Below are 19660 nucleotides of genomic sequence, written 5' to 3' on the forward strand. Positions count from 1 at the left end.
AGCTAATTTTAGATTGAATATGGATTAATACTATATTAACAGTTTGCCAAAAAAAGCACAGAAAGTACAATTCTATACAAGGTCTACTGAGATGATTAAAACCCAAGAAAGCACCATGGCATGTTTCCATTGGGGTCCATGCAGTGTATTCAATTCATTCATTCATTCATTCATTCATTCATTCATAGGCTACATATATAGCATATAGCATATATATAATACTGATTCAAAATCAGCAGGAATTCACCTTCAAAAACCTATTTAACACACTCATGCCCCCCCCCCCATCATTCTTCTCACACACCCAAACACACTCCATCTCTCTCTCACACACACACACACACACACACACACACACACACACACACACACACACACACACACACACACACACACACACACACACACACACACACACACACACACACACACACACACCTCTTGATCGGCACAAAACTACATATTATGCAGCTAATAACTACTGTTCCATTTAGGTCAGATCACATTAATGCAGCCACTCACTCTCATGTTCCTCCTCTATGCGGCCAGTTAGCAGCAGGCTAGCGATGGGCTAGCTAGTCATCTCTCCAGCCCAGTCCGTGGACGGGATCTCCTTCACTCAACAACACCTACTACTAGTGAAAATAAAAACTGAATGCAAGCAATAAGTTGGTTGTTTACAGCAAACAGTGACTAGTAACTCGCCGGTGCAGCAGTAACGATAACCAATTAGCAGTTATGACTAATTAACTGACCCATATCAATGGGCGTAGGAGAGCAGAGCTGCGTCTGTGTTGACATCATTGCACGCTGTTCACCAGCCGCCCGTCTGGAAGGCAGTGTTGCCAGGTCCTACGAGAGAAACAAGCAACCAAGTCTATGAAAACAAGCTCAGAAGAAGCGAAAATAGCCTATCTACAAGCTCACAAGAGCTTGTATATCTGCTATTTGCTAAAAAACAAAAATTAGATTTTGGAATATTTTTCATAATATTTTCAAGCAACTTTACGGGAAAACAAGCCCAACGTGGCTTATAATAAGCGGACATGGCAACCCTGGTGTCTTACGTTTAGCAGGAAGATACCAGAAGATGCAGGAGACGACGCTTTCATCATCACGACGTGTGAACACTGCACATGCGCAGTACGCCATACAAACGCACACACACAAATCATTATTTCATCATGATTTGTGTGCATGGGGTTCTCATCTTAAACAAGCGTAATGCTTAATGAGGGTTTCCAGTTTAGTAGACCTTGTATTGTGAATTTGTACTTCCATGTACTGTTATGTACTGTCATGTACTATTCTCATGTCTTTCTAAATAAACTACATCAATCAATCAATCAAACGCTCAAGCGCTTGGGTTGTTGTCATCCCATAGCCCGGAGGAATAGGGCCGCTCTAATTGGCTACCTAGTTGTTAGGGCAGGTAACTGTCTGCGGACTTAATATTTTCCCAATGAAAGTAATTTTCAGTGGTGTAAAGCAGAGGTCTTGCAGGGGGAGGTACTGCAGGGGGTCCGCGAAATTGTTGTTTGATTAAACAATATTTTTGTTTGAAAAAAAAAAAAATGTCAAATTGTCTTTAAACATAACATGAATGCATAGCAAACAGATAAATGGAGGCACAATGCACAATAACATGGTATGTTTATACATATTTTGTAGAGAATTTTTATTTTGCACACCTACTGGGGCAGGTGCGTATAGGAGCAGGCAATATAAAACACAATTGTATACATAAATATACAATATATGTGGTAGCCCCCCCTACCCTACGAGGTAGGGGGTCCCTGCTCCATCTCCCCATCAGTTTGGGGGTCCCTGGCCTGAAAAGGTTGAAGACCCCTGGTGTAAAGTAACTAAGTACATTTACTCAAGTACTGTACTTAAGAACAGTTTTGAGGTATTTTTTACTTAACTGGAGTATTTCCAAATTTCTGTACTTTTACTTCTACTCCACTACACTACATCTCAGAGGCAAATATTGTACTTTTACTCCACTACAATTACTTGAAAATAGCCGATCTACAAGCTCATAATGCGTCACGATGCAACCCATTGTGAGCTTGTAGATCTGCTATTTTCAAAAGATTTTTATACATTTGAAAATTTGTGAAATGGGACTTTCTGCATAATGAGTACTTACTTTTTACTTTTGGTACTTTCAGTATATTTTGATACCAATACTTTTGTACTTTTACTCAAGTAAATTTTGGATTCTGGACTTTTACTTGTAACAGAGTATTTCTACATTGCAGTATTGATACTTTTACAACTGTAAAGACCTTTTGAAAGAGCGAATAAGAATCATGGGTCAGAATTTGCCTGACAACCAAATAGCCAATCAGCGTGACTGTCCTTTCTGACTATGGGTACAAGCACTACCAGGGAGTCAAGGCTGCCTCCTGCCGGCCTGCCTGTGACGAGTTTTAACCATAGACTGTATAAATGAGAGGGTTTAACTTGTACGTCTACCACCCCACCCACCCCACTGTAGCCTGGTAAACACCCCCTCCCTCCGGAAATCTCATGCATTGCATTGCATTTGGTTTCAGGAAGGAGGGTCTGGGATTGCTCACAGAGTAAAGCTGCCCGAACCGCTGCGCATACGAACCAATCAGCGGCTGCTAGGGGCGGGATCATCCAATCACCTGCCTAGTATCTTGAAAAAATGAAACTCCGTCTGTCATCGATTCTGCGCCCGAAGTCTCAGATGCAAGTACGCTGTGAAACAAAATGTGTGTCGCAAGCTTCTTCCATTTGACGGAGTGAGGTTAACCCCACTGACCCCAATGGAAAAAAAAAACATCTGCCCCAGCAGCCAGTGGTGTGTAACTCAACAATTATTTTTATTTTGAAAGAATTTAGTGAATCTGAGATTTTATTGAGAAATTATTTGCCACAAGGAGTGAATTAAGCATCCACTAGAGGCAGGTGAGAGTCAACTCAGTACTGCTTCACATTTGCAAATGCTTACAGCAGTGGTTCTCAAAGTGGGGTCCGAGGACCCTCAAGAGTCCTTGAGGGGGTTCCAGGGGGTCACCCGGCTAAATGAGTTAATATAGCATCAAAATCAGTTCGACCACTTCAACCCTATATATATCTACTATTATACTGTATAGCTTACAACGCGTTGCATCGATATTTTCAAACAATCTTGAATACATTTGAACAATTTGGAATATTTTTGAAACATTTTACCAACCCATGGGGGTATGTGGGTCCCTGACACTAAATATTTTCAGTTTGGGGTCTGCGGCCAAATACATATTAATCTGGGGATCCTTAACATGAAAAGGTTTGAGAACCACTGGCTTACAGTATGAATGCCAAATGAGGTCCAGAACAGAACCATTTGGGAGAAACGCTCCAGAAGGTCCTAGACGTCCGGCAAGTATTACATCTGGAACATTTTGTCAAAATGCCGTCTAAAAACAACAAATGATATGAAATGATTATCAGTACAACGCTCTTGGTAAGACTGCTTGTTCCGAAGCAGTGTACAACACACCTCATGGGGGCATTGCCCATGCAGTTTGAATCACTGGCATCCATAAATGACTTTTGTGACAAAGTGGGTAGCTTACCACTTGTCACACCTGTTTGAAAAATACACAGTAAGATCCTCAGGGTTATTGTAACTCCAAAAGTCTACAAATGGATACATTAAAATAACAAGAACAAGGTACTACCAAAGATTCACACCGATTACTTTATTTATAAAATCGCATGTTGTAGACCTGGCTCAGTGAATTTCAAAATGCAGTGTATTAGGAAGAGATACAAAAAAGTACAATATTCAACAATCACCTTTTTTTGTCTATACAGGAAGATCAAGATAACATTCTCTATCTGAGCAAATATAATTGAGATAAAATACAAAAGAAAATAAATAAACATTTTAGACAACACTACCTGATAGAGGGAGAAGGGCAATGGGCTGTGCCCAAAGTACAGTAGAGTGGGGTGATCCAGTGACACAACTATAGCAGACAGAACCACAGCCTAAAGCCTAATTCGTACTTGCGTCGCTCGCTGAGAAAGAACACATTTTCCACACACAAAAACGAAAAGAAAAAGCAAGCAAGCGACGCAGCCATACGACAATGAAGTGTAAATTAGGCATCTCTCAGGATGTGGCATCATGTCTTTACATCGCTAAAACATTAACTCGAAAGTTAAAAGGCACCACACACAATACAACTCACGAGGAGACTTCGCCACACACTTGTAACGTTGTAACCAATAGACTTTAAGGCGGATGTCATGTGCAAAAAAATCATCTTGAATATGTGTCAGATGTACTACTCGCGTGTCCTCTCCGATGAAGTGTGCTTTTGTTCTTTTACTCGCCGCTGACATCTTTTAAAAAAATATTTGAAATGTGTAAGGTTTTAAAGAATGATTGCGGTATCGTTTATGTTGGTTTGTTTTCACAGGCATATTCCAGGCTTCCAGGACAGGTATGGCAACATGGGGGGAGCGCTGGGCGGCCGGGGGCAGAGCTGCTGGTGGAGGCCTTGGCACTGATTCAGTTCCTGTAGCTTTTGCGTCCCTCTCCTTCCTTGAGGAAAGTCCATATGAGGGTGTTGACGATGTCAGGCTGGTCCTGCTGCAGCCAGTGACTTGCCCCGGAGATGATGTTGAGACGGAAGTGGTTCCTGATGTACAGGCGACACGCCTCTGCCATTTCCTGCTCCAGGAAAGCATCCCTCTCGCTCCACAGCAGCAGAACCGGAGACCTGATGAAGTTTTGACTAAGGGGGAGGGAGCTGTGGAAACAAGTAAAAAAAAAAAGAAGCAATAGACACAGGTCAGATGTACAGTACATCACTTTGCACAGGAGAATCCCACAAATGAGTCCAAAACACAGCTGTAGTAGTTTTAAAGCTGCAGTCCACATGAACCCTATAGCGTCCCTATCGGTTCTATGTTCCCCGCTTACAACCCTAACTCTAAGCCTAACCCTATCCCCTTTGGTAAGCGGGGAACATAGAAACCGGGGAACATAGAACCAGGGGAACATAGAATCCGGGGAACACAGGCCCTAAGCTCACAACAAGTCAGCTTGTAGATCAGCCATTTTCGGCGAAGAGATTTGATGTAGAGTGAGGAAAAAAAGGAGCTAACCAAGAGCACTGGGTATCTTATGGGTTGCAGCTTTAATGTGTGTTTATCATTGCGCTTTTGTTGTTGCCTTCCTATAGACACATACAGAAAATGCTTATGGAGACACTAATTGGGAATGGGTCAGTGAAATTCCTTTTACGTAAGCAGAAAAAAGGCTATTCTGAGATAAAGTAATTGCTTAAGGATGGGGCAGCAGATGGTGAGCTCAGCCGCGCATGCTGAGTTCACAAGGCAAACAAACACATGCACTGGAATTGTGATTGACAATGTTTATTTTCCGCCACTCATTCAAGTAAACAGGTGAGTTCATCATGTCACAGCAAAGGAATTTGTGACTAAATGTGATTTCACATTACTCTGACTTGGAGAAAGACACAATTATCCAGCCGCTTTGTAACACGAGAGGGCGCAACTGGTTTGGTTGCATTGAGTGGACACAACGTTTTGGCTTCCCTGCTCTCTGGGCTGAAAAACTGCTCACATTTTAATCTCTGCAGATGCTTACAAAAGCTTCAGTGTAGCGTTAGCGTTGGTGTAACACAGGTCTGGAGTTGTGGGAAAAAACACTTAAACCACTTTGTGTAATAGAAGATCTATCCACAATCACATATCTACAAATGCTTGTAAATCTGCTATTTTCACTATTCGCTTTTCCAAAATAATTGGTAGAAGAATAATTTGACACATTAAATGACATTGTGATAATATCAAACATGAATATCAAAAAAGAAATGCATGTATTTAATTCAGTCGGACCAGAAGCAGGGATAACATCCCCACAGGCAATATAAATGTATGTCCAGAGGGAGGGATATCAAAAGCAGTCAATTCTATTCAGGAGATGTACAGTGGACACTAAATATGCTTCTGACCAATCATTGTGACATTGTGACTATCTGACATCCATACTGTATATGCCAGTAATAGACAGAGGTATGGTCTCTTTCCTATACCACCAGCATATCAATGTAACTATGAGATGAGATTATATTAAAATACACTTTATTAATCCCTGAGGGGAAATTATGGACTAATTAATTTACAGTAGGGAGTATCCTTACTGTAAATTACATACAAAATTAATGAATGAATCATAAACTAAACATTAAACCCATGCAAACGTCTTATCCATAGATTCATTGGAGGGAGAGGCAGCACAAACCCTACGATCATGAAGTGTAACTTGCTTTCAGTGAACTTTGCTCTGAGTGAACTTACCTGAAGACATTCCTGTAATAGTTGAGGGCTCCCGTTAGAGCGCCAGGCTGTGAGAGGGCGTAAAGGTAGGCCTCCATGTCCTCTGCAGTTAACCACCGGCCTTTCCTCCCAATCCCTGTGCTGCGGCTGGTGAATAAGGCCTTTAGGGCCTACAGCAGGGACAGAGGAGATCACTACGTGAGTGTGTGTGTGTGCGTGTGTGTTATGTGATGTGATTTCAACAAGAAGACACCCACAGACAGGGTCATTCGAGTCTCTGTCCAAATGACATGTTGGACGCTCAGTGTGGTTGACCATAACCATTACAATGAAAGCTTGGCTAATATTGCTGTCCGGACGATTACGATGTATACGACTACTTGTTATTATTTGTCCCAAGCTCTTGTTGATGTGTCACACCCTTAGCATACCTTTTGACTGTACTGCATGTACTGTGAAGAAACGTGTTAGTAACGTATTCAATCAATCAATCAAAAGCACAAATCACAGTTGTTAAGCACATGTTTCTGTTGTGAATGACACGTCAGACCGGTGCTCGAACAGTGAGAGAGACACAGAGAGAAAGTGGGAGAGAGGGATAGGGAGAGAGAGGGATAGGGAGAGAGGGATAGGGAGAGAGGGATAGGGAGAGAGGGATAGGGAGAGAGGGAGGGCGGGAGAGAGAGAGGGACAGAGAGCGAGAGAGGGAAAGAGAGACAGTGTGAGAAGGGGAAGGAGAGAGGGGGGAGGGAGGGAGAGAGAGAGAGAGAGGGGGGTGAGAGGGGGAGGGAGGGAGGGAGGGAGAGAGAGCCTATTTCACGCAATAACCTGGCCAATGGCTACCGGAACCTGAATATGCTGATCCGTGACGCGTTGTCAGCGCAATAACCCTGGCAACAACGGACAAGCTGATAACTGCTTTTTTCAGCTTGTACTGTACGTGTTCCTAATCTTGGCAATAACACAACAAATGGATTTGAAAATACAAAAATAGCAGTTACTAACATCTTTGAGATGAAACAAAAGACTGGCTCACAACCTGGCATTTTTCCAAATACTTCAGCCAAAACATTAATCAATGATATCTTATCGTTTATATAGAACATTAAAGATCAAGCATTTTTAAACAGTGCCATACTTTACAATGGAACAGCAAATTATTAAAACAAATGTCAAAGAGGTGCCAGTAATCCTCGTAATCGGTTGATAACATACAACTAACCCTTTTCAGTTCAGCATCTGTCACATAATAATGTTAATACTAAAAATAGACTGATGCTAGAATAACATCTTGTCATACAACTATACACCAATGCACTTGCATATAACATGCATGGATGAACACACATGTGCAAACACACCCACACACACACACACACCCCCACACACACACACACACACACACACACACACACACACACACACACACAGACACAGACAAGCAACCTTGACCTTGAAATAGCTCATACGTCACAACCCACCTTGAAATCGTTAATGGAGAGCATGAGCTCTGGGAAACGGGGCAACTGAAAGAAAAAGAAATGACTGGACTTCAGCAGCTGGCTTGGATGACGCAGTGCATAATCTGTTGAGGAGAAGAGAGGAGAGGAGAGGAGAGGAGAGGAGAGGAGAGGAGAGGAGAGGAGAGGAGAGGAGAGGAGAGGAGAGGAGAGGAGAGGAGATGAGAGGAGAGGAGAGGAGAGAAGATTGAGGTTAAATAGTTATTAATGACTACAGGGTGCATCTTCTTTAGGCAGAGGTGCTGTGGAGTGTGATAAGTCTGCCTGTCTCTACCAGTGCAACCAGCTGTTCCTGCTCCACGTTAAACCATTAGCTGTAATTACCCCTCATTTTCCCCTTAAGGAAGGAGAGGATTTACCAGATGGAGGCAAACACGGAATTGAAGAAATAATGCCCCTAATTAATGATGATTATTATGGTGATGATAACACAGGGCCAAGACAGACCCTCTCTAATTAGCACATTTCTGTTCATAATAATTTTCTTTTAAAATAATAATTGACATTTGACACATACTGTGTACAGGATGTCTGAGGACTATACATTTCTGAACCGTGTAGTTAGTACCTGCGAACACAGAGGGGTGGGGACAATTAAGGACGATGAGCTTCGTCACCATTTCTGGATAGTGAATGGCAAACAGCCATGCGATGGTCCCGCCCCAGTCATGGCCCACCAGGCAACATCTGTTGTAGCCTTGGAAACAAAAGCAGACCAAAATCCTGAGTGTTCATTTAAATGGACCCTACCATTTGGTTACATTTGTACACTCTCAGAGTTAGACATGACTCAGGGAAATAAGGAATACATTAATAAATGAACACTGATGATTCTACTGTGTATGTTTAACCTGTTCGGCTTGACAACACGACTGTTTATCAATAAGTATATGTCAAGGCTTGGAAAATGAATGTACTTTTCGCAGCTGGATCCCTCCCGCAGAGGCCATCAACACCAATCAAAGGAGTGTAATTTGTGACACAAACTCAAATGGAGATCAAGGTCAGGGCATCAGTCTGAGAGGTTCTGATCACATTATCTCTTCCAGTTCCCACAAAGTAATCTCCTTACCTGCCCAGCACCCATTCACACCCCCTGGGCTGGGATGAATCATTCCAGCAAGACGTATCTCAAAATTCTGATATCACATACGCAAGGAGAGGGACACAAATAGCTTAACTTGGGGGACAATCTTGGCAAAAGAGTGCGTCAGGAGTGAGATTTGTTTGCCTGTTTCCATTGACTGCCTTTCAGTGTTTGCCATGATCTTGAGGGCAGTTGTGAAGGTCAGGGTTCAATTTGTAAAATAGAAACAAAACAAAAAAAAACAAAGAGGGTGCGACATTTCTTAACGACTTAAGACACATTGTAGTTCTCCGATTCCTGCAATTCTTTTATTAAAACAATGAAAGATTTTGAAAACTTTTGACAAATTTGCCCAAAATAGGGAATTAAATGATTAAATTGTGATATTATCAAACATAAATATCAAACTTATGAGACAGTCTACATTTCCCAAAAGAAAATAACTACATCCAGCAAATCGAACCCTAGTGAGGGGTACAGATAGGGAGATTGAAATGAGCATATGACAAATGGAGACTTCTCAAGTATTGCTTTACTAATTTGCATTCCGTCATGCCCTGTTATCAGCTCATTTTCTAGGCCTGTTGAAGATTCAAACAGCATCATCAACATCAACAACAACTAGAAACCCGTAAGTGAACACATATCGATCCCTCTCTGCTACAAATCTCATAGAACACACAAGCTTCTGAAGTCACCTCAGAGTATTTAGCAGGCAGCAAGTAGCCCCAAGGCTGTATCATGACTTCCATTACGGAACAAAATCATTTTGTTGCTTTCATCAAGACTGTAGGCGTTGATGAAAATGGGACAATTTTAAAGCATACAAAACTATTTATTTTGTTGTGCTGGGGTAACTGTTGTGCTGGCCACGTACTCATTAAATAAACTGTTTGCAGACAGCCCCCTGGTGCAGTGTAACCCATTAATACCTGGAACGCATCTGTGTCACTTTAGATTTCTTTGGCTATTCAAAAATAGCAGATCTACAAGCTCATAGCACGGCACCGAGTGCCGCGCTACGAGCTTGTAGATCTGCTATTTTTGAAAAATCTTGAAAAATCTTTTTTTAGATTTTTTTCCAAAAACTGTTGGGATTTTGATTTTTTTTAAGAATCGCCTCAGGTCTTAAAGGGTTAAGTACCTGCCCACCACAGTGGAGGTTGTGGATTCGAATCCACCGTGGTGCGTCTGGCTTTTCCGAGCATCTATACGAATACAATTGGCCCGTGTTCGGCGGAGGGAAGCCGGGCAGGGAGGGTGATAATGATTACTCCATGTAATCCTATGGGCTGGGGCGGCACCTGTCAGCAGCAGGAAGTGTTGGGCGGGAGGAGTAGGACGAAGGCTCTACATCCTCCCAGTGGGGGTTCCTCACTGGCAGGTGAGGATACAACAGCAGTGACAACAACACACATATGTGTGGGTGGGGAGGAACTAATTGGCATAATGACTACATTTGGGAGAAAAAGGGGTAAAAAAAACAAAAAAAGACGGCCCCAGGTCAAAATTCGAGCTTCATGTTAATTTTAGTATGTAGTCAGCGGAGTTTCGGGGGCTTTGACTCCATTTTACCACAAGTTCCCATTTCAAGTAAACATGAGTCACGGAAAGCTTTACCATGCTCCATCCAAGCAAGCCCCAGAGGCTGTCCGCACACAGCTTAGGAATGAGAAACGAGTTTATGGCACCAACCTCTCCGAGAAGTAACTTCCAATAAGGTGCTCAGGCAGACGCGTGATAGAAAAGATTAGAAAGTTATCCTGTGCTCCCTTACCCAGGTATTCCACGATGTCCTTGATGTCAGTAACCAGGTAATCAAAGCGGTAACTTTCAGTGGACTGGGGCACATCGGACTCCCCATAGCCACGCATGTCGATGGCCACTACACGGAATTCACTCTTGAACTCGCGAAGCTGGTGGCGCCACGAGAACCTGAAGCACACACAAACAAAATACACTAGACTTATCAATACATTGTAAAATGCTGCTAATGGAACAATTCTTCTCAGCTGTTGAAAAGCTTTTTTTATTTTTTTATTATGCCATTAGTGTTATAGGTGTGAATCATACTGGCAAGAACTAGACTAGAGAAGACGAGTTGAATCCAATCACCAAAACACAAGTCCTTTCTCTACCAGGGGCCTCTGTTGAAAATTGGTTTGATACAAAACTACTACAATATCATTTACCCAACTTTTTTAAATCTGTTACATCTCTTGTTATGTATTCAAAGTAGTTACATAACCAAACCAAACCAAACTTTTTCTTTCCAGCTGGATGAAGGTCACCTTTGTATAATAGAAGCTGTTTCAGATTCTAATCCGCCCACTTGTGATGTGAACTGGTATGACTCTCTAATTGAATATCTTGTCAGCTGTAGAATCTTTCTGCTCGGAACTAAAAAACCCTCCTCCTTCTCTACCCGGCAGATGAGAAGCGAGATGCAGATTCCTAACTGTGAATCTGATGACTCAGGAAGAGAGCCCCATACTGACAACATCTTTGAATATAGATGAAGTTTAAAAGCAAGCAAGGCTTGCCACACACACACACACACACACACACACACACACACACACACACACACACACACACACACACACACACACACACACACACACACACACACACACACACACACACAAATAATGTTTAATTCTTTCATTCTTATTTCTAAGTGGTAAACACATCACATTTTAAGAATAACTTAAGTAATGGATTTGTGTCTCTTAATTGCACCATGGAGTACTTTATCCCAGTGAAATACTGTATATGACCAGTGAAGCAGAAAAGACCCCCACTATCGTTAATTAATCTATGTCCTGTCTTCTGCAGCTCTGATAATATGCCTGAGATATGGATACGCTTACAGCACTCGACAGTCGACCACCTCTTTGGCCCAATTCCAAGAGCGTTCCCCCACCCACTCGAGGCTCGATAACAGTTCTTTCATTATACCGAGAGGAACTAGATCTTCAACGGTTTGGACCTTGTCCCCGTGGACACATTAAGTCTAGTCCAAGACTAAATGTTCTGTCAATGAAGTAATTCCCACTGGAATACATTTGTTGCTGTGTCCCAGAAACCCTATCAGACATGTAATGATAATATTAAAACTCTGGAGCCATAGAGCAAACATCCTCATCAAGGACATATGAAGGGATCATTATGAAAGAAAACTGAGATTCAAGAAAATAAAACAAAACAAAACATAAACAGTGCAGTAGAGTGATCACTGTAACAACCATGTTATATTTAAAAATGGACCACTTTCAGAGTTAAATAAACCCTCACGATTGTACTGTGACGCTAGAAACAAGAAATTACCAAATCTAGTTTATCTACTGGGCTGTCGATATATGCTGATGGTATACAAAGGAGCCATATTTGTTAAGGAGTAATTCCCCAAAGACAGACAGACAGACAGACAGACAGACAGACAGACAGACAGACAGACAGACAGAGACACACGCACACACACACACACACACACACACACACACACACACACACACACACACACACACACACACACACACACACACACACACACACACACACACACTCTCTCTCTCTCTCTCTCTCTCTCTCTCTCTCTCACTCTCACTCTCTCTCTCTCTCTCTCTCTCTCTCTCTCTCTCTCTCTCTCTCTCTCTCTCTCTCTCTCTCTCTCTCTCTCTCTTTTGACCTACCAGAACTCTGGGAATCCATGTAAAAACAGCATCAGTGGCTTTCCTCTCTCTCCAGCAGCAACATAGTGGAACCTGAGGCCAGACTCCTGGATGGGAAGCACAGAGCCATATACCAAAAACTACACCTGAAGTCCAATTTATACTTCCTTGTACAGAGCATAAATTAGGCATCAAACACATAGTTGAATACTTTGAGTAAAGAATAACCATCATTCCTCCAGTCCAAACTCATAGAACAATAAATACGGGAATGATACTAAAAATTACAATAAATTACGTTTATTTTTACAGACTCTTTATCCTTGTTCCATAAAGAGTTTCAGAACCAACAATGCTTAAGTTAAATGTATCTACCACTGATTAGTATAATTCAGTGACTACCTGTAATCTCTCCAAAGAAAGTCATGTATTGAATGAGGTAAGCTGCTCTGACAAAAAGTTTGCTTAATGGTGAATTAAGCATCAGCTTGTAAACAAGGTCGGATGTTCCTCCACGATCGACTGAAGGTTTGTCAATGTACAACATTTTACAGCGCTTTTATTTTACTTATACTTTTTTTTCACATTTAATTACATTAATGTTGAACACATACATAGGTTACTTAGGCCAGTGGCTCTTAAAGTGGATTCCAGGGACTCTCTGGGTTCCTTTAGGGGGGTCTAAATGGACCCTTACAAGTCTGTAACTCTGTAACAAAGGGAACCAATTGGACCCATTAGGGTCCATTTGGTTCCATTTGTACACTGTCAGAGTTAAGGGCAGACCTTGAAATGGAAAGTTTGAGAACCATTGACTTAGGCGATTCTATGAAGCGGCATGCTTGCTGACATTCTGCACGATCAAACGCCACATACAGTCAGGAGCTGTCCTTTCAGCACCACCTGGCTGAGCGCCGGCCAGCAGAACAATGCGCAGCAAATCTCCTTTTCACTGGAAAAAACACTCAAAATAAACAGATTCTGCCTCATACATTTGCACACTAAAAGCAGGCCTATTTGGCTTTCACGGACACGACATGGCAAGCAAGGTGTTTCGGCATTGCATTGCTTTATCCTACGCATGCAACTGCTCTCCCACACACATAGACAGTACACACACACAATCGCGATGGGCTGCTTAGACACCTCTCACTATGTCTTACCTTTATTCTAACATAACAGTGGGTTCCCAAGGACGTGTCATTTAGACAAGCCGGGGGGATTTCACGAATCCCCCACTGGAAGGTTGTTGACGGCCTCAAAATGATGTTCCACCAAAGTTTCAGCAGGGCTACGGCGGTGCAAACGGCACAATAACCGTATATCAATGACCAATACCCCCAGACTCTGATTTTCAGCGCAAGTCTGATCATCAATAACAGCAAGTTGTGGAGCACTCTCGCCATCTTTACATCGCCGCAGGAAATCAATCCGTGATCACGTTGTTACCTATTGATTTATTTCCGTTAATTGCCCCGTTTCTGTGGAAATTCTTGCTCTGACCAGCCCGTTGTCTCGTTAGCAGCGCATCTACGCACGACTGCCTGTCTGTAGGGAGGATCCCGGTGAGCGACTGAATGGAACGGTGGCAGCAGAAGCATCACGTCAGAACTCACGCTTGCGTTGCGTTGTGACAGCGAAGGTTGTTCAGCTTGAACGGGGTGTTGACGACCGTTGGGAGGCAAGTCCAAATACAAGACGAGACAGCCCGTTAACCAGCTTTAGATAATTCGTTTGTGAGCTCGGCTATTTTTTTTAAAATATATTTATATATCTTATATTATTTGACAATTTGGCCAATGTTTGACCAGTTTTTATAGTATAGCCTATAGTTTGTTGATTACATTTGATGCAGTAATGGTCTTTTTCTTTTCTTTTCTTTTTTTTTTTGGGTACACAAGGGTCTTACAAGTCCTTAAATTGTCACTTCACTGTCATCTGGGGACCCCCCAAAAAAATCATGTGGGGACCCCCCTGAGGGTCCCGACCCACAGCTTGAAAACCACTGGTTCAGCTGAACCAGTGTTGTCAGGGTGTTGACGACCGTGGGAGGCAAGTCCAAATACAAGACGAGAGCCCGTAATAGGCCAGTTAACCAGCTTTAGATCATTCTAGCCTATAATCCCTCGACGTGGTGGTGGGACTGTATCAACACTGCACGGATTTAAAAAGCTTGGCACACCTATTAACATCGCCTATACCAGACACGAATTGATGGTCATCATTATGAGAGGGACGTCTTTAAAAAACTGTTCAAATAAAAACAGCCAAGCAAGTTTGTCTGTTGTCTTAAGCCAATAGAGTGCAAATCAAAAATGAGTATGGTTGCCTATGTCTATGTGTCAAAAGCTGAGAGAGCAATAGGCCTACCAAGAGTTACCAGCAAATAATGTATCTCTCTCTCTCTCTGTGTGTGTGGAGGGGGGGGGGAGAGTGAGCTGTCTTGAGCTAGTAAGAAGTTGGTTTTATCATTGGGGAGGGAGAATGGTCAGCTCACTGCCACTATAGATGGGTTTCCCGTTTGTAAACATTGAGGATGATGCGCGCGCAGTGGAGGGAAGAGCCTGTAGAGGGCGCTATTACCCGCAGCATCTCTGGCCACTGTACATTGATAAAATAAATGGTCTTCACCGGGTTTAATGAAAGTAGATTAAATGATGCAGTTTGTAATATCTTCTTTACTCAATAAAAATGATTTGTCGGAAGTTGGATCTGTCTGTATATAATAGCAGCATTATGCCTATTCTGCCTATAATAGCAGCATTATGCCTATCTAAATCCCGAAAATAACAATAGAGTGAATGGCACTTCCGGGTCGTTCTACCTCCCGCATGCGCAGAATGCACACTCTGCTCTGTGATGACGTCGCGCGGAAACCCATCTATAGGCTGACAAGAGGCTGCTGGGGTGCAGTGGTTCACCATCATCTCCCCAAGCACTGGTCGCAGGCCAGCACATGTAATGTTGAATTGGATAGAAGCAGCCTAAGAGAGCCAGTGAAACAGGGTAGAGGTGAGAAATGGCATGAGAATTTATGGAGCTTGAAGACAAAGTGGGTTGCACTTTACAAACCTACATCAGCCAGGAGGATGGTACAGTTGTCATTCTTGATGAGATTGAATGAAGCTTGGGCCAAATAGACAGATATACTGAAGGAAGAGAATGTCCTGAACTCGTGAGACGGAAGACAGCAAATTGGAAGTGCCAGACAGAATGAGGACAGTGGAGGAGGATAGAAAAGGGGGACAATCCCACACTGGTATTCTGCAGCTGACAGGGGTCTAGAGATTCTCTTTATTGGTTTGTCATGGCCACTATCAGAATGCAAGAAAATGCAGTACTCACTTACCCAAAAGATCTTTTAATAGATTGTATAAAAAAACAATGTTTTAGTTTGGCATATACACTGTACCAATAAAGTGCTATGTTTACAACCATAACAAAACCTATAAACAAATGAACAAAGTACAACATTTCTAAACATTTTATCAGGATTCCTGAGTTCACACAATAAAGCATAACTTCCAATAAACATGCTGCCAATATGGCAATATGATAAGAAAAAGAAAAGGCCTGCATGGGGTCTCACATCTATAATTGCCATGTGATGGACTAAACATCTTGTCATTCATAGAAAAACATATAGCACTTAAATATAGCATTTCCCCCGTAGCTTTAGCATATGTTTGCTGTTAATACTGAGTAAATGAAACCTACATACAGTACTTGTATATACATAACAGTTTAACAGACAAAGAGGTAGATTTTAAACACCATGTAAACATGTCCCTGTTAAATCAGCATGACAAAATGTCAAATATAGGACTCACCAAAAGGTGACAAGAAACTTAAGACAATAAAATTACTATTAACGCACAACAGTGCGTTTCCGGCTCGCTCAAGTTAAACAGTGCATGAGTGCACATTCTTCCTATCTTATAAAGCATTCGAAATACAGAAAATGCAAGAACACAAGATGTAAAAGACCAATGTAAACATGTCCCCATTAAATCAGCATGACAAAATGTCAACTATAGGACCAAAAGGTGACAATAAAATAAAAAAAACAAAAGAGAAATGAAAGGGGTGGAGGGTGGGGAAATGAGGGGATGGAGACTCAACCACACCCACTTAGGAGACCATTTATGTTATAATTTTTCATACCAGTAGCGAGGTGTTGGATTGGCTATCTTGTATATTAAGGATCTTTGCAGCAGCTCTCTTTCAACTTCTTGAAGGTAATTTCCCCATCTTACTTTGGGCAACCATGCTGTTTTCAGCATTGTAAAGCAGTGGTTGCCTCATGGGTCCTTTTGGGGGGAATAAATAAATAGTACCTGTGGGGGATGGACAGGTCTCCATCCACGGCTCCCTTCATAGTGACAAAAACCTTGTTGCCTGTGGTGGTTGTGGTGAGCCCGACGTCCAAGTGGCAGAACGCGCCTGGCTGACAGACAAAGCTCTCCACGTTTAACTCATCGCCTTTGACCTCCGACTGGCCCTCGTACACCTTATCCAGGCTGAACTTCTTCAGCAGCTGGTGGAAGACAAAAAAAAACATGTTTTGACCGGTGACTTATGTCCCAGGGACAGCAAGGATGAAAAACAAACTACTTCACAGCACATTTCAACTACTAGATTACTGGATAAACAGGTTTTGTCGAAATGTGTAACAATTGTAGAAATATTAGACCTTAATTGTCGAATGTTTAAGCATGTTCTAATCATGTATAGGCCTACTTTACTTAAAACCTATCCTGTTACCATCAATACTAACATGGCAGGTGATGATCCTGTTTGAGAAACATCCTGTATTTCTGGGTGTTGTACTTATTTTTGTCTTGGATGACCAGGCGTTTGCGAGCAAAGTAGTTAGTCTTTTCCTCTGGGAATAAGAACACAGAAGCAAGAATGGTCAAATTAACACTCAAGTGCATAAACAAAAATGAGAAAAAAGAATTAAGAGGTACAGCTGCCTTGTGAAAGCCCCTGACCTCTCCTTCTCCTGAATTTGACCTGGTACCTCTTGAAGTAGGCCTTTTCTTCACCACTTTAACAAAACCCTGTGAAGAGACATGTCACCAATTCAACAGCTGACACTCATACACACAATAAGCAGATCGTGTGCATATTCCATTTAGATCAGGGGTCTTCAACGTTTTCAGGCCAAGGAGCCCCTAGCTGAGAGAGAGATAAAGCAGGGACCCCCTCTATATTGTATAAAATTGTGTTTCAGATAAACGTTTGCTGCTTTTTTCCCTCTACGCCTATAACGCTTTGCTCAAGCTCACAACGCCTCGCGGGTGAGCTTGTAGATCTGCTATTTTTGGCTAAAGTTCTCCTCAGAAAAGGGATGCTAGGGTTCAAGTGGTTAATGTAAAAAAAAAAAAATCACAAAGATTTGGCGGGCCCCCTGTAGTAACTCTGAGGACCCCCTGTTGAAGACCCCTGATTTAGATGCATTATGCAGCGAGGTGCCAGTCGCTGCATGACTAGCCTCCTACACCTATACCTCTTTGCCAAAAATAGCAGTGTAATGTAAAAAAAGAATAACAATCATATCACACAAAGATTTGGTGCCCCCCCTGCAGTAACTCTGAGGACCCCCTGTAGTAACTCTGAGGACCCCCTGTTGAAGACCCCTGACCTAAGGACGGTGTCCCCCTGTCACACACCCTGTAAATGTCACAGGCAACAGGAATTAATTGCGTTTGGCTGAACGTTAGCAGGACAGAATCTATATTCATCCATAAGTAATAAAACACACCATCGGACATTTGAGGCCACGAAAGACAAGGTGTGAGTCTTATATATGGACGTAGATGGATATTTGGACAGATTATAAACCATTTTTGTAGTCTTTTTGTCTCCCTAATAAACAGCTAAAGACTGAGGTTTGGACTACTCTCTGCGGCCTAAGTACAGCCTAAGTACAAATATCATTTATGAAAAGGCTACTATAGGCTACAGTGAAGTCGCCTTCGGACTGAATAATGACCTAACTGATATTTGTACTTAGGATGTCCTGAAAGTTTATAATATTTAGAGAAATTTAAAGTTTCAAATACAAAAGTAGTAGTAGTAGGCGAGAATTAGCAAGCTGGACATTTAGACATAGTTTCCTTTATCCTCATCTTGCTTTTACTAATGCACGCAACTGTTTTGCCAGGTTTTATCTTTGTTGTTTCTCATAAGCGTGCATCCGTTGTCCGTCAGCAGCACAGTAGTCTGTGCCTTGACTTCAGTGCGCTGACTCTGCGCTGTTAGTCTTTTCGCGAACTAAGTCTAGTCCAGGACTAAATGTTCTGCCAATGAAGTCTCACTGGAATACATTTGTTGCTGTGTCCCAGAAACCCCATGACAGAGATGTAGGCCTAATGATAGGTCCCCACTGTGTACAGTGGGGACCTCATGTCTTTGTCTTCGTGATATTTTGTTTTTGTTGTTATGTTGTTATGTTGTTTTTGTTGTCTTAACGAACAGACCACAATAAACAATATTATTATTATTATATTAAAACTTTGGAGCCATAGAGCAAACATCCTCAACAAGGACATATTAAGGGATTCTTTTTGAAAGACTTATACTTTACTAATAATACTATATCCACTCAAGGGACATGTGCAGGACCAACAAATAAGAAAACCAGGGAGTGTGTGTGCAGTTTCGCTGCGATCAAGCCAATGATGCCGGAGATTAGCTGTTCACAGACGGAACCACACACACACACGGACGAACGGACAGGGTGCAAAACCTAGTCTCGGCCATGCCTTTCGGCCTGGCGGAGACAATGACAAAATAAAGTCTGCATACTGGCGTAAAGGGCTCCAGTCAAAGCTTTATTAACATTATGACTTAAAACAGTCTGCAGACATCAAAAGCACAGCCATATACCAAAACCTACTCCTGAAGCCCAAATTAGGCATCAAACACATACACATGGAATCACCATCATCCTCCAAAATGACCCATGGAAAAGGAGGACAGGAATGACAATATACAACAAAAGAAAATCAGCAATATAGTTTTTAGTTTCAGAACACTAC

General features: G+C 42.1%; 2 protein-coding genes across 2 annotated transcripts in view; both read right to left on the reverse strand.

Annotated features, from left to right (window-relative positions):
* The window catches only part of btbd8 (BTB domain containing 8), a 32735-nt gene extending 31943 nt beyond the window's left edge, over positions 1–792 (reverse strand). The window contains exon 1 of the mRNA XM_080429823.1: positions 523–792. The gene's annotated coding sequence lies outside the window, so the exon portion shown is untranslated. The remainder of the gene's footprint in view (positions 1–522) is intronic.
* Positions 793–4537: 3745 nt separating this feature from the next.
* ephx4 (epoxide hydrolase 4) lies at positions 4538–14020 on the reverse strand (the record flags this gene model as incomplete). Its single annotated transcript, XM_080431903.1, has 7 exons — positions 4538–4778; positions 6355–6503; positions 7815–7918; positions 8422–8550; positions 10718–10875; positions 12636–12721; positions 13778–14020. The coding sequence occupies 7 exons, from the start codon at positions 14018–14020 to the stop codon at positions 4538–4540; spliced, it is 1110 nt and encodes a 369-aa protein (XP_080288029.1).
* Positions 14021–19660: the final 5640 nt, after the last annotated feature.

This window comes from Gymnoscopelus braueri (genome assembly GCF_963280865.1).
Source record: "Gymnoscopelus braueri genome assembly, chromosome: 6".
Classification (NCBI taxonomy): domain Eukaryota; kingdom Metazoa; phylum Chordata; class Actinopteri; order Myctophiformes; family Myctophidae; genus Gymnoscopelus; species Gymnoscopelus braueri.